Raw genomic sequence first — 15,143 nt, 5'->3', positions numbered from 1 at the left:
TAATTACCTACTAAATATCCTGTCTCCAAATATAGTCACATTGGGGTTTAAGTGTAGACTCAAATTTGGGGAGGATACAATTCAGTCCATAGCAGATGATAAGCTCCACAAAGTCAGTACCATGTTGTATGGTAAAGTACTCTGTCCCTAGGGCCTAGTATAGAGTTTAACACCTAGTAGGCAATCACTTAGGTCCTTTTTTAACATTTGTGTGGCTTGGGACAAGAAGAATACAAATGAAGTTATAAATGTTTAAGAATTTTTGAGTAAAATGAACAAACTGTAAAATAAAATGTTATATTAATGTAAAATAAAATATCCTTCTAATTTGAAAAGCATAGTTTTGGAATAATAAATTATAAAAATATGTGTAAAGCCATTAATTAAAAAAAATAAACATGTTAAATATTTTATTTAAATATTAATAAAGGCACCAAGAATATGTTGCAACCAGTTCATAGGAGAAGTGAAAGAAGCACAAATTTATATGTGGTAAAAAATGTTGAGATAAATTCATAAATGGTTAAAAAACCTGATTTTTCTTCTTTGGAGAAGGGAAGTCATTTGAACCTCCACTGTACAGAATTTATTTGTCTGTCTATAGACAAGAACTATTTTGCATTACTATCAGCTATCTATAACTTACAGGGTTGCAAAATAACTCAAGGCAATAAAAGACTATAATCAAATAATGTATTCTCTAAATAAATAATACATAGTTTTCCATCAGAAGATTATCTTTTTTTTCCCCTTAACTTATACCAAGTTTCCTTACAGTCTCCTCCACCCTTTTGATCTAAATTAATCTCAAATATTATTCTTGATTACAAACCAAGTTTGGTCTGGTTATTTACATAGGGGTAACAATAATGTTAATTTACCTTATGGGCCTTCATAAGTTTCCTGGAAATTTTATAAAGAATCTCATTAGCCCTGGCCGGTTTGGCTCAGCCCGTGGACCAGAGAGTCCTGGGTTTGATTCTCGCTAGGGGCGTGTACCTTGGTTGCAGTTCTTTCCTGCCCCAGTTGGGGTCATGCGGGTGGCAGCCAGTTGATATGTCTCTCTCACATCATTGTTTCTTTCTCTCTCTCTCTCCCTCTCTTCCTCCTAGCTGAAGATTAAAAACAAAAGAATCTCATTAAATATTTATTTATATCCTCACCCGAGGACATTTTCATATTTACATTCAGATAGAGTGGGAGGGAGGAAGGGAGGAAGAGAGAGAGAGAGAAACATCAATGCGAGAGACACATTGAGTGGTTGCCACCCACACAACCCCAACCGAGCCAGGGACAAACTGCAACCAAGGTATGTGCCCTTAGCGGGAACTGAACCCAGGACTCTCTGGTCCGTGGGCTGACGCTCTAACTGCTAAGCCAAACCGGCCAGGGCTGATTTTTTTTAATGTAAAAGTTTTGATGAGAGTTCATAACAAGAATAATGCAATTAACAAGGAATTAAGTTGTTTCTGTGGCATGCAAAACAAGAATAATAAAAGCAATTCAAAGCCCTGGCTGATTTGGCTCAGCAGTTAGAATGTCAGCCGTGGACCCAAGGGTTGTAGGTTGGATTCCCCATCAAAGGCCACATGGGCTGCAGGTTCGATCCCGGACCCTGTTCGGGGTGTGTGTAGAAGCAACCAATCGATGTGTTTCTCTCACATCCATATTTCTCTGTGTCTTTCCCCCTTCCTCTCTTTCATTCTATCTAAAAAAATCTACGGAAAAATATGCCCTGGTGAGGATTAACTGTAACAACAAAAAGGCAATTCAAAATATTTTAGCAAATGTCTCTAAGAGTAGTTCTTTTCAAAGAAGACAGTGAATATTATATCTGATTTATAAAACATGGATGGATATAATTTTTACAAAGAAAAAATCCTTTATATATAACATATTATAATCTTATGGCGTATTGTACATACCAAGAACATAACAAGACTACTAAGGATAACAAGTAAAAAGATTCAGTGATTCTAGAGTAAGTCCTAGACATTTGTATTTTTATAAAACTCTATTAATCTAGAAGATGCTAGATTCAAATTTTAGAAGTAAGGTTGTGCCCTGTCCAGTTTGGCTCAGCAGTTGGAGTGTCAGCCCATGAACCAAAGGGTCTTGGGTTTGATTCCCAGTCAAGGGCATGTACCTGGGTTGCAAGTTTGATCCCTGGCCCTGGTTGGGGTCGAGCAGGAGGCAACCAGTCGATGTGTCTCTCTCACATCAATGTTTCTCTCTCTCCCTCTCTTCCACTCTACGTAAAAATCAATGGAAAAATGTCCTTGAGTGAGGAACGACAACAACAAAATAGAAGGAACTATTATTTCCTAAAATCTGATAAAACATCGTCAGGATTCATAAACAGACACATGGGTAACAAGGGCATTGATAAATCTCTAGGAACTTCCCATAAATTACACAATTTCTAGAACATCTATATTAATATCATTTTACTTGTATAAATTTAAACTGGGGAAGGCTTAGCATCATTTCTGATTTGATAACTTTCCCCAGGCAACTCATCGATAGTAAAATAACAAATAACTTAATTATTTCTGGCACCTCCCTGACATTATGAAAGAACATTTCTTGTGATTTTTCCAGGGATGCTCTGGGATATCTCACAGATAGTAGAAAAAATATACTGGAAGTTTTATTTTACTGTTTTCTATATTTAGGACCCAGTTTTGATAAGGCAAAACTTCCAAGAGTTGTCAGTAGAAACACTTAAAGATAAGAATGTTGGTGTTTGAGAAATGATACTCAATTGCTTAACCAAGGTGACAGTAAAACATTTAAAAATAAACAAAAGGTAGGACACCTTTGAATAATTATAGTTTTTGTGTTTTTAGGTGAGGAACCTTAGCTTGTTTGTTTTTTTAAATAATTAAGGACATAAACAGCATAAAGCAAAGAAAATTATTCTAGTAAGACATAACATATTTGCTATGGGCGTAGTACATAGGAATAAAAGACCTTTAGTATTGTAGGCAAAGGCAATAAACAGTAAACCAAGGAGACTGGACCATCAAAATTGAGCAAACTTTGCTAAGATTTTAACCAATTTATAGCTTTCCAGACTTGTGGCATGATATTATTAACCATGGTGGTTGGGGATCACTTTCCAAAATTTTGTTCTTCATTATTCTTCATATTCTGAACTTCTACTTTACTTGAGGATAGTTCTTAGGGGGTCGTCAAGGTCAGATTTAATTTTATAGTAATACTAAGATCATATTAACATGAAATGCATTTACCATTGCTATCTTCAAATGAATCAATAAGCATTTAAAAATGCCCTGGCCAGTTTGGCTCAGTGGTTACAGTGTCGGCCTGCAGACCAAAAAGTCCCAGGTTTGATTCCGGCCAAGAGCATGTACCTCAGTTGCGGTTTGTCCCCCGCCCTGGTTGGGGTTGTGTAGTGGCAACCAATTGATGTGCCTTTCTCACATCGATGTTTCTCTCTCTCTTTCTCTTTCTCTTTCTCTCTCTCCCTCCCTCCCACTCTGTCTGAAGATAAATGTAAAAATATCCTCGGTTGAGGATTTAAAAAAAAAAAAGTGTCAGAGCACCTAGCCAATTCCAGTCAACCTACTGAACCATAAACTTAAGCACTACATTTTGGGTTTATTTGCTACAAGTAGTGTTTTAGACTGAATGTTTGTGTCATCCCAAAGCTCATAGTTGAAGCCGTTCTGTTATTGGCATTAGGGTTCTTGAGTTCCCCAAGATAGCAATCAAGAACAAACCATAAGAGAATTTTCCAGACAGATTTTATTAAGCTTATGCTCAAGCACAAGGGAGACAGTCCCAAGAGAAACAAGATTTTGGGCTGCTCTCAATGATTTGAGGGAGAGAGGCTTTTTATTGAATTTTTTTTTAGAGAGGTAGGGAGAGGGAGAGATAGAAATATCGATGTGAGAGAGAAACACTGATCAGCTGCCTCCTGCACGTCCCCCCAAAGGGGATCAAGCCCACAACTGGGGCATGTGTCCTGACTGGGAATCAACTTGGGACCATTCAGTTCATGGGACAGCATTCAATCCACTGAGCCACACGGCTGGGCAGAGAAAGAGGATTTTGTGTGTGTGTGTGTGTGTGTGTGTGTGTGTGTGTTTTTACCTCACCGAGGATATTTTTCCATCTATCTTCAGACCGAATGGGAGGCAGGGAGGGAGAGGGAGATGGAGAGAGAAACATTCATGTGAAAGGGACACATCAATTGGTTGCCTCCCACACGACCCCAAGGGCTGGGGATGAACTGCAACTGAGATCTGTGCCCTTGACTGGAATCAAACCCTTGACTCTTTGGTCTGTGAGTCGACACTCTAACCATTGAGCCAAACCAGTCAGGGCTAGAGAGGCTTTTTTTTTTTTAAGGTTTTAATTGATTTCAGAGAAAGGAAAGGAGAGGGAAGGAGAGAGAGAATCATTGATGAGAGAGAAACATCCATTGCTGCCTCCTGCACGCGCCCCACCCCATCTTGGGCATGTGCCCCGATTGGGAATTGAACTGGTGATCTTTTGGTGCATGGGATAATGCTCAACCAGCTGAGCTATATTGGCTGAGCAAGGAGAGAGACTTTTATTGGCAAGTGAGGGGACGGCTAACACAGAATTTGAGTGGAAAGTGAAATTTTCCACATGGAGGTTGGAGAAGCAAATAGAAGGGAGATAAAATTCTGCAATTTTTTTTGAGCAGGGAGTAGAGGGGTAGTGACGTTTTTGTGGTGGGCTTATCTGGTATTTCTTCTGGCCATCTGGCATCCTTGAGGTCCTAGTGAGGGGTTGGTGAAGTGGTGCCAGCTGTGCTATTTTTCTTATTCGATGTCCTTGGGATCCCGGGCCCAGGTCTCTATGCTGTCTCACTGTCCCCCAATCTGATAGTGTTCGGAATGGGGCCTTTGGGAGATAATTAGATTTAGATGAAGTTCTGATGTTGGGGCACCCATGATCAGATTAGGTCCTTATATGAAGAAGAGAGAGTAGAGTGTGAGCCTTGTCTCTCTCTCTCTCTCTCTCTCTCTCTCTCTCTCTCTTTCTCATTTCTTCCTCTTCCCTTCCCTCTCCCCCTTTTTCCCTCTTTCTCTCTACCACGAGGGCGAGGGTGTAGTGAGAAGGTGACAGTCTGCAATCCAGGAAGTGGGCCCTCATAAGGAACCAAATGTGCTGGTACAGTGATCTTATAAGTTTCTCCAGCCTCCAGAACTGTGAGAAATAAATGTCTGTTGTGTTTAAGCCAATAAAAAATGTTTGTTTCTATTTGTAGTACGATTATCATTCATAGGGCTTTTTGGGGTCTTCCACTATCACTGTAATCAATATATAGAATATTTTTACTAGCCCAAGTTATATCTTGTGTAGTTTTACAGTCAATTCTTTTTTCACCTCTTGACTTCAGGCAATCATTGATCTGCTTTATGGCCCTATAAATTACATTTGTCTGTAGAAAAATTTAATATATGTGAAAATCATAGTATCTACTTTTTTTGTATTTGACTTTCTTCATGTTTCAGTTTAGCTTAGTATTTTCTTGTGTGAATATACCACTATTTGTTTGATGGATATTTGGATGGTTTCCAGTTTTAAGATAATATGAATAAAGCTGCTGTGACCATTCATATACAAGCCTTTCTGTGGACATGTTTTCATTTCTCTTGAGTACCCACCTGTTAGTGCATAAAACAGCACTTCTGTCATTGCTACCACCAAAGAGGGTAACTTATCAGCCATAAACAAACTTAAAACAAAACCCGATTATATAGAGGACAATTACAGTTAGAAGAGTTGGATAGTGAGTGAACTTCAGATTCATCTCTGGGAACAAGCTTCAGGTTCACTTCTAGAAGCCTGAACAGCCCACATGAGGTGCACTTCCCTCATCTGGTTTTGTGAGGTGGAGCCACTGGGCATATTGATGGAGGACTTCCAGCATTAACAGGCAATTTTCCAAAAAAGACAATCATGGCTCTCATCCAGATATAAATTGAAAACATTTAAAGATTAACAAAACCCTCATCATTAATAAGGGAACCAAACAGATGTTATAACCAGTCATCATTTTTTTCCTATTATCAATTTTTATATGATTGAAAGTTGGCAAAATATCAAAGATGACAGTTGAATTAATATTGCATCATATAGTACATGTTCATCTGTTTGAGCAACAAAGTAAAAGCAAATAATTCATAAGTTATTAAAATGTTCATGCTTTTTTTGGCTTTATTTCAGCAAAATCACTATGTTGTAATCAAGATTTCTTATAAATTGTGTTATTTTATGTGAACTATATCTCAAAACTGGGGAATAAGAATGTAAAATGTCTTGTTAATTATTTTATATATATTGAAATTATATTTTGAATATACTAGCTTAAATAAAATATATTAAAAATTGTGTTATTTTTAGTGTAATACCAAATTAACAAACTTTCTTGAGTCATTTTATTTCTTAGATTAAAAAAATGTTAAGTTCTGTTTAAAGGATATTAGTTCTATATCCTTTAAATATGCAGCAGTAAAAATTGGAATTGGTAAAAAAAAAAAAAAAATGTCTTAAAGCAATATGTAGATTTAGAAATAAACCATGAATCTCATACATCAAACTTTGTAAATGAGTCCCATGATAAATTATTGTTGTCACAGAGATAATACACTTATTTTAATGTTATTTCATAAAGTGCTGTTTGCAATATCTAGGGCCATATAACATTTCTTCAAATCTTTATTAATCCTTTCAATGTTGAGATATTTTAAAGAAAACCAAACATAGCAGTATGTTCAACGTAACCTTGATCGGTAATGGTCCTAAAATAGTTTATGGAAAATCAGTTTTTGGGTTATTTGTTGGTGAATCTTCTTCATAGTCATGTATAATAAACGTACTCTTAAGACGGCTCTCATATATTCTCCTCCTGGTGTTCATACTTCTGGGTAATTCTGGTCCCCTTAAGTGTGGGCAGTACCTGTGACTTGTTTCTAACCAATAGAACATAGTAAAGATGATTGCATATCACTCCTGTGACTATGTTATAGAGTATAAGACTTTGTCTAGTTAAGTAGACTCACCATAGAGACTGTACTATCTTGATGAAGTAGGCAGACATGTTGGAAAAGCCTGTGTGGCAAGGAACTGCAGTAGCATCTAGGAGCTGAAGGTGGCTTCCAGTCTATATCCATCAGCTCCTGAGGATACTTAGAAGTTTTTCTCCAGCACCTTTTCTCCAGACAGTACAGGAAGACTTGAGAACATTTTCCTGGACATCTGTGACCAGTAAGAACATTTCATCCAGTGGAGCTGTTCTAGGTAATGGGATACCATCTTATGTTAAAGTACCAGTTTCACAGCCTCACCTAGAGTCTAAGCCTGAATCTCAGATTCCACTGCAGAGGCCTCAGAGAGATCAAAGAGTTTAAGAACAACAAATAAATATTCCTCCCTAGAGGAGATCTAGACCACTCCATGAGGTAGGATTAACAAGGTGATGTTGAACCCTGAAGAATTGTGAGACACACTGTCATCACCTCTTCATTGACAATCTGCCTAACGAGGTGGACAAATCAGAGCTTAAAGATTTATTTATTTCTTACAGTTCTTTTTTTTTTTAATAATAAAAATTATTTAATTAAACTCAGTTGGTGTGGTTCAGTTTTTTGAGTGTTGTCCCATGCACCAGGGGATCAAGGTTCAGTTCCCGGTCAGGGCACTTGCCTGGGTTTCAGGTTTGGTCCCCATTGTGGAGTGTGCAGGGAGGCAGCTGATTGATATTTCTCTCTCATCAATGTATCTATCACTCTCTCCCTCTCCCCTCCTCTCTCTGAAATGAATAAAAACATATTTAAAAAAATATTATTTAAATAAGCTAAATTTTAAAATTGTGATATCTAGATACATCTAAGCATATGTTTTTATTAAAAAAATTGTAATTCTAGTAATTGTTCAACTAACAGTATAAAAAATTGGTCTTTGGACTTACATATTTTATGCCTAACCCTGCACATAAATACATTTATTAGTAATACAAATTCTGCAATTCTGCAAAATGTTCCTCAGCTGTCATGTGATCTGTTATGAATACTTAGCTAAATTATCAGTATTTTTAGAACCATGAATTGGAACAGAAAGAAATTATGTAAATGGATGTTTGAATACAAGTATTTGGAAACAATACTTATATTAACCAAGAAATCTGTTACATTCATGTTAACCTGAGAAGAAGGATTTGACAGGTTAATTTGTCCTTTTGCATACTTCTAAGACTCTGTGCTGCTCAAATACCTTATAATTTCAGATAGTTTTCTCTGAAGTTTGTACTTTCACAATTCATAAACATCAATCTGACATAATTCCTTTTTTTAAAAAGACATATAAAGAGTCCGGCTGGTGTGGCTCAGTGGTTGAGTGTCGACTTACTCATCAGGAGGTTGCCTGTTCCATTCCCAGTCAGGGCACATGCCCCGGTTGTGGGCCTGATCCCCAGTGGGGGGCATGCAGGAGGCGGCCAGTTGATGTTCTCTCTCATTGATGTTTCTACCTCTCCCTCCCTCTCATTTCCTCTCTTTCTAAAATCAATAAAGGGGATGGGGGAGACATAAAGAAAGATGTGGACAGGTGTTTTCCTGGGGTTTGAACAGTATAAGTCACAAGAATGGATATTTAGGGTTTCACTTTGCCAGTACAGAACTCCAAATCACAAGTGACAGAGGTCACTCCATCTCTTTAATGAGTTTATTTTTTTGTGTTTGTGTTATTTTGTAGCACCTCTAATGTGAGAAGTTTATGGCAGAGGCCTTTCTTGCCTGGCTCTAAGGGTGATAATACAGTCAACAAATAGTTATGTGAATGAATAAGAAAAAGTGGCTGTTTTATTTTCCGTACCATGAATTGTTGAGTGCTGTCACTGGGGAAATGATAAGCTTTCCTAGTGCTGACAAAGCCCCAGGAATATTGGCACAAATGGATTTTAATGACAATAAGTTTAAAGAAAGTGCTCTGTGTGGGGATGTGTTAAACTCTGGGGAGTAAGAGTGCTATCTTCCTTGGGTCAAATGAAGGTCATAAGATATAACTCTCATTCTCTAAAAATCAGACAAATATGTTTTGACTTTAGCATTATTTAAGGAGGTCCATACTCTCCCTTTCCCAATTTATTATTGCAGAGCAGGCTAGAGAAAAATCCATTTGCTGTTGTTGTCAGGGTCTTCTACTAAAAGGTATTATAGCACAGTGGTTTATAACATTGATTCTAGAGATTGCTTTGATTTACTGCCTTAGCTGAAGACAGGATTTAAAATAATATAATGGGAGTAATAACAGCACATATATCGGGGCTGTGATGAGGACTACCTGGGTATTACATGTACAGTGCTTAGTAAGAACTTATAAATGTTGGTTGCTGTTATGTCATTGTTGTTGCTATTATTTGGTAGCCTGGGCTTGGGTATTAGAGAACTGGAGAATATTGAGAAGAAACTCAGGACCCTGCCTAAACTGTATGGCCTTAGCTTGGGATGGGGATATGCCTGCACTGGTTTCTTAGTTGAGGGAGTGTATACTTTGGTGACCGACCCTGATATCATCACGAGACTTTCCTAGAGTGGGATTCAGTACTTATTGAGAGGTGCTAGATTTCTGAGAGAGCATTTTCATTTTGACATTAGGACTTGTAGAGAACAGCAGATTCTGAAATAGGGGCTGTGAGAGACTAGTGATTGGGCTGGTACATGGAGAGGAAAAGTGTCTGTAGCTACTCGATAGAGTGAGTTTGCTTGAGTAATTAGAACAGTGGCTTTCAAAATTTTTAGACTGACTATGACCCTTGATAACAAATATACTTTACATTTTAACCCATTACATGTGTTTGCATTTGTATATTTATACATATTTCAGTAATAGATATCACAAACATAAATTTTACAAATGATTCTTACCCTTACAGTGTGTGAAGCACTCTGATATTTTCTTTTCTGTTCTATTTCATTCTGTTCCTTTTTAAAGAAAATGTTAGTCCTGACTTCCTAAATTGACTTCATGACTCTCTAAAGTGTTGTGACCTGCAATTGAAGAAGCACTGGTTAGAGTATGAATTAATCCTTTGAACGTTACTCTAGAAAAACAATTTGACATATTTTGTCATCTTTATGAATGAGAGGAGCTCAGCAGAACTGTCATGTGTTCTGGAGCAGGGGACCAAGACTTTTGCTTACTCTTTGGTTTCCTTAGCCGTCAGTGTTTAGCTCTATAGTTTACTTGATCATTTGGCTCTTCTCTTCATGCCAGGCTGTTTTTGTCAGATGGTTTCTTATGTTTGGGTTTATCTCCTCCTTTAGATTGAGAGCCTAGAAGGCAAAACCTATAATAATAGCTAACTGTTCTATAATACATCCTCTGTGCTAGGCACTTTTCTGTTTCACATATATTAATCCTCACCACAACCTATATATTAGGTACCTTAATTATTTTCATTCTACAGACGGGGAAATCAACACATACAGAAGTTATTAATTAACTTACCCTTAGAGTTTTTCTGCAGCTTACCTCAATATCTTTTGTAATATCTGCCACATAAATGATTTCCTTAATAGTTACTGAATAAAATTAAACTAAATAGTTTCTGGGTTTTTGTTTTGTTTTGTTTTGTTTTTTTACCTTTCTCTTTGGCCTTTCTCACTACAAGGTTATTCAAGCGATTAGAGAGTAGTAGAAATTGAATAGAAAATGGCTCTGTCTAAAGAAGAGGTACAGAGTTCACTTAAATTGATCAAATTCAGAATTTGAATAATGACTGCTTTTACCCCTAACCTTAAGGCTCTGTCCTCTTCCACAGGCCTGGGTTTGAGAGTGAATAATATTGCAGAAATACCCACATATCCTTGCACATTAACTTAACATTTTGGGATCCCTTGCCCGCTGCAACAGCTGTTCTGGCCTGGCCCACGCCTCCTTAGTTAATAGTATTTCTGTCACAGGGTGAGTTTTCAAGTTGGTATGTACAGTTTCTGCCAGCATGTTCTCTGCTGCCAGGCCTTAGGCTTGAGGGTTGCAACCAATTTGTGGGGGAGGGAGTTTGGTGCTTGTTACTGAGGAGGAACAAGGTGCTCTCTGGAGCTCTGATTTGTTACAGGCTCAGTGTGAATGATGTCAGGCAGATCAGAAGACGGACAGCTGATTCATTTGGGATCTGGAACTCCTCACTCTCACTGCTGCTTTCTGGGCTCTTAGGTCTTTTGGGGGGAGCTCCTGAATATTGTTTTTGAAGAAAAGTGCTTTAATTTTTCTCTTAAGTTTGAGAAGCCTTTGTAAGTTTCCTTTGGCTTATAGACTGCATACCCCTTTGTAAGAGAACTTCCTGCCAAGACTCCAGTGTGAGCGGGCAAAAGCTTGAGTAGCCAGGAAAATGATGAAACGGAGGAGAGAGAGACTGGGAGCACCATGCCTGCGGATTCAGTAAGGAGGCTGGGGTCTCTGAGTGGAAACTGGCAGTTTTCAGGAAAAGAACTAATGACAACTAATAGTCTTTCATTTATTTGGATGAAGACTCTGCTTTGGAGATGTCTGTCAGAAAGAGGGCTGAGCTGGCTTCACATATTCAAGGTCAAAACAGTGGTCCCTGGCAGGGGGGCATATGGGGTTTCTAATTCTGAAAATTGAGTTAGATGTCATTTTAGGGGTTGTTAGGTACTTGGGGGAACTGGGTTAACAATGAAGATCAATTGTTTCTTTTTTTTTTTTCCTGCCTTGAAAGCAGATGTTTAAAGTTAGTGTCAAAGTTTCAGTACAAGCCCCATGAATGTGACAAGCAAATGATTAGAGAGGTTATTTTATTTCTGCCCCTGACCTGTTAGCGGAGGATCTCAGATTTGCCTTTGCAGATCCAAGTCTGAGCCCTTTAGGGTGTGACCTAAATTTTATTTCTGTGTTGGCCAATATAGAAATGTATTTAGGTGAGTATTTCAAAGCTAGGGTATCTTTTCCAAGAGCTGCTCAGGCTTATTTAATGAAGTGCGCTGAGTGACTTGATCAGGAAATTGGGGAACCAGGGATATAAGTGCCCTAGAATTCATTCCACCTCAGTAATTTATCTTGAACTGCCTTTTTGTAACTCACAGGACAGAGGGAGTGCACTTTTATTCCCCTGAATGTTAGTGCTTACCCAGAGACAGCATGGCGTACTCAAAAAGACAGACTTCTTCAGTGGGCTTCCTTTGAGTTGTTACCCTTTCTGTGTTAGTGGGTGCTCATTAATTGAATTAATGAATCTACCAGACTTGTTTGAAGTATATAATTGTAAGGATTGGCATACAGTTGACCCTTGAACAACATGGCTTAGAACTGCACAGGTCCAATTATATGTGGATTTTTTTCAATAAATACTGTAAACGTATTTTCTCTTAATATTTTCTTTTCTCTAGCTTACTTTATTGTCAGAATACAGTATAGTAACACATATACAAAATGTGTGCTAATTGTGTTATTTGTAAGTCTTCCTTCTAGTCAACAGTAGGTATTAGTAGTTAAGTTTTTGAGGAGTCAAAGTTATACACAGATTTTACTGCACGAGGGGTTGGTGTCCTTAATCCTATATTGTTTAAGGATCAACTGTACTTTTAAAGAAATGGTTTATTTCCATACTAAGACTAAGAAGTTAAAGACTATGAAAAAGAAGTTTTATCAATTAAAGTGTCATTTAAAGTAATGATGACTTGTTAGCAAAATTGAAAATTTTTTGAGTTTTTGGTTTAAGAAAGCATAAGTGGTCAAAAACCATTCTCTTCAAATATTGGTACACTCATATTGGTAATCACTGTTTTAGTGACTTTGAATTCAGGTTAGGAAAATTCTCCTTGAGGAGCTAGTGAATAGTTTATAAATCACTTTAACTTTTTCAAACAATCCTTTTTAGACCCTAACCCCAGTGTATATAACCAGTTTGCAGAGTAGTAATTAGGAGCAAAAGGAGATGATTTGGTAGATTTTTTTTAATAATTCTAATTTTATATTAATCAAAATGGCTGAAGCTTCATTTTATTTGATAAGATTTAAGTCTTTGAATAAGTAATACTATTCATTTTAATAAGACCTAAAAGTCTTATTATATGTTCTAATTAGCTCTAATATATATATATATATATATATATATATATATATATATATATATTAGGGAGCTTATTTTTGAAATAGTTCTTTAGAAAAGTGAAAATTCTGAGTCAGAAATTAATATTTTTACTTCTTATAATTTTAAAAAATATGCTGAGTTTATGGAAATTTGGGCCTGCCTGGAATTTAAATAGTTGTCTGCCCTCCATTTTCCTATACCATTGTATCTTCATATTATACACTCATCTGAGAAGTATGCTGAAGACAGCTAGAGGGATAGGAAGGTAAAGATTTCCTTTGAATATATGTAATTAAACACAAGTAGAATGTCACATATCCATATATCCAAACAGTAAGCAATAACAATACAGGAAACTAACATTTTTAAACAATAAGGTGCTTATGTGATACATTTTGTTTTTTTAATCTTGAAAGTAAAATATTGTAGTTTAATATGGTATTTCTATAGAAAGCCATGCCGCTATATAGCAAATTAAATGCTGTGAATGTCAATAATTTATCATCATCTGTGGCTACCTGTCAATGATCAACAAAGTGGAAATCTATATTAATCATCTGTCTGTTTTCAGGCTAATGATGTTATTTACTTAATAGTTAAATTGTTTTTAGGTGAAAAAAGTAACCTAAAAAACTAAACTTCAAGTAGAAGCAAATTTTATTGTACAGAGCTGTGACATTATTTGATATACTCATTAGACAAAAGTTAGCTAAATAAGTTGCTATTATTGTAGATAAAATCTAATAATTTATAAACTATTGAGACTGTTTTACTTTTATGGAAATAAACATTTCTCTAGGAAGTTTTAGTCATTGCACACAAAATATTACCTATTGCTTGCTAATTGATGAATTGCAATAAATTTGCAATATTTTCCCAGAAGTCAATTCTAAATTCTTTGAATATCGAAAGCTTGAATTATTGGATTAAATTCTGTAGATTAAGTTTTAGTCTCAATAGTCACTCTATGCTGACATTGGTACTCAGGTATGATCTTTGAGAATGATTTTTGACCACTTTTCTTAAGGCTCTCGCCTAAGTTAACCCACTTGACAGATGTTTCTTTTTGGTTAAAAGTGATCACTGACCTTGTTTTTTTCTACTATGATACCTTGTCAGAATCTCTACATTTTGCCGAGGATCTGAAGTAAACCAGCACATGTTTTCACCCACATCGGCTCCAGCCGTATCCCTCATTAAAGTCCCATATAGTGCTGATTGTGCTGTGGCTGCTTCTCCTCTTGCTTTTTTCCTGAACCCACAAGCCCATAGCAGCCCTGGCAGTCCCTGTTCCAGCCGCCCACTGCAGTGGAGGTAAGAAACCTGCTGTGGTGTGAATGTGGGCCTGGGTGATTGCTTCTGGCCTAATGGGTAAAACCCAGACCTTTCTCCTTAGTAGTGGGGAGAAATTGAATAAAAGTTATGGCCTCGTCATAGAGGAGAGTAAAAGGAATTTCACAGATCTCTGCTCAAAATTTCAGGAGAAAGTAGGATATCTGTTAGTAGTTAGATAGTTGTGTGCCTACCCTGACTGTGATCACCCCATAAGAGAAACATATCATGACAATACTAGAGCTCTCTAAAGATTAAATAGTTCAAATACCACATTTTACACAACAGGAAAATTTGATTCCAAAACAGGTTAAGTGATTTGTTCAGATTGCTGAAAATAACACCCCCCCCCACCCCCCGCCTTTTTTTTCTGTCTCTCTTTTCAAATGTTACACATTATTTGAGTATATACTGTGTGCTGGACATTGTTTTAGGCATGGAGGAAAAAACAGTGAACACAAAAAGATAAAAATCCCTGCTATCAGGGAGCTTAGATTCTAGTGGAGGGAGACAAACAAGTTAATGAGTAACTATAGAACACATGGACAAAAGTAATACTGAGAAAATATAGTAGGATAAGAGGAGAAAGGAGGTCCTCAATGGTAAATTGAAATATGAGGAAAGACTTAAAGGAAGTCATGGAGCTAGAATAGAGCAGTTCAGACAGAGGCAACAGAAAGTGCCAGAGGCTTGGTCTAAG

At 37.0% G+C, this 15,143-nt stretch overlaps 1 protein-coding gene across 4 annotated transcripts in view; it reads left to right on the top strand.

Moving 5' to 3' along the window:
• The window catches only part of MAST2 (microtubule associated serine/threonine kinase 2), a 214,325-nt gene that overhangs the window by 118,812 nt on the left and 80,370 nt on the right, over positions 1-15,143 (top strand). Inside the window, exons 1-2 of one of the 4 annotated variants that reach the window (XM_036255810.1) lie at positions 11,219-11,442; positions 14,231-14,425. The exons of 2 other annotated variants lie outside the window; for them this stretch is intronic. In XM_036255810.1, the coding sequence (XP_036111703.1) occupies positions 11,393-11,442; positions 14,231-14,425 (245 nt within the window). In that variant the 5' untranslated portion in view covers positions 11,219-11,392. Of the gene's footprint in view, positions 1-11,218; positions 11,443-14,230; positions 14,426-15,143 lie in introns of those variants that run through there. One more of the 4 variants, XM_036255807.1, reaches the window with a different exon arrangement.

This window comes from Molossus molossus, unplaced genomic scaffold (assembly GCF_014108415.1).
Source record: "Molossus molossus isolate mMolMol1 unplaced genomic scaffold, mMolMol1.p scaffold_m16_p_12, whole genome shotgun sequence".
Classification (NCBI taxonomy): domain Eukaryota; kingdom Metazoa; phylum Chordata; class Mammalia; order Chiroptera; family Molossidae; genus Molossus; species Molossus molossus.
This window is presented reverse-complemented; position numbering and strand designations above follow the sequence as displayed.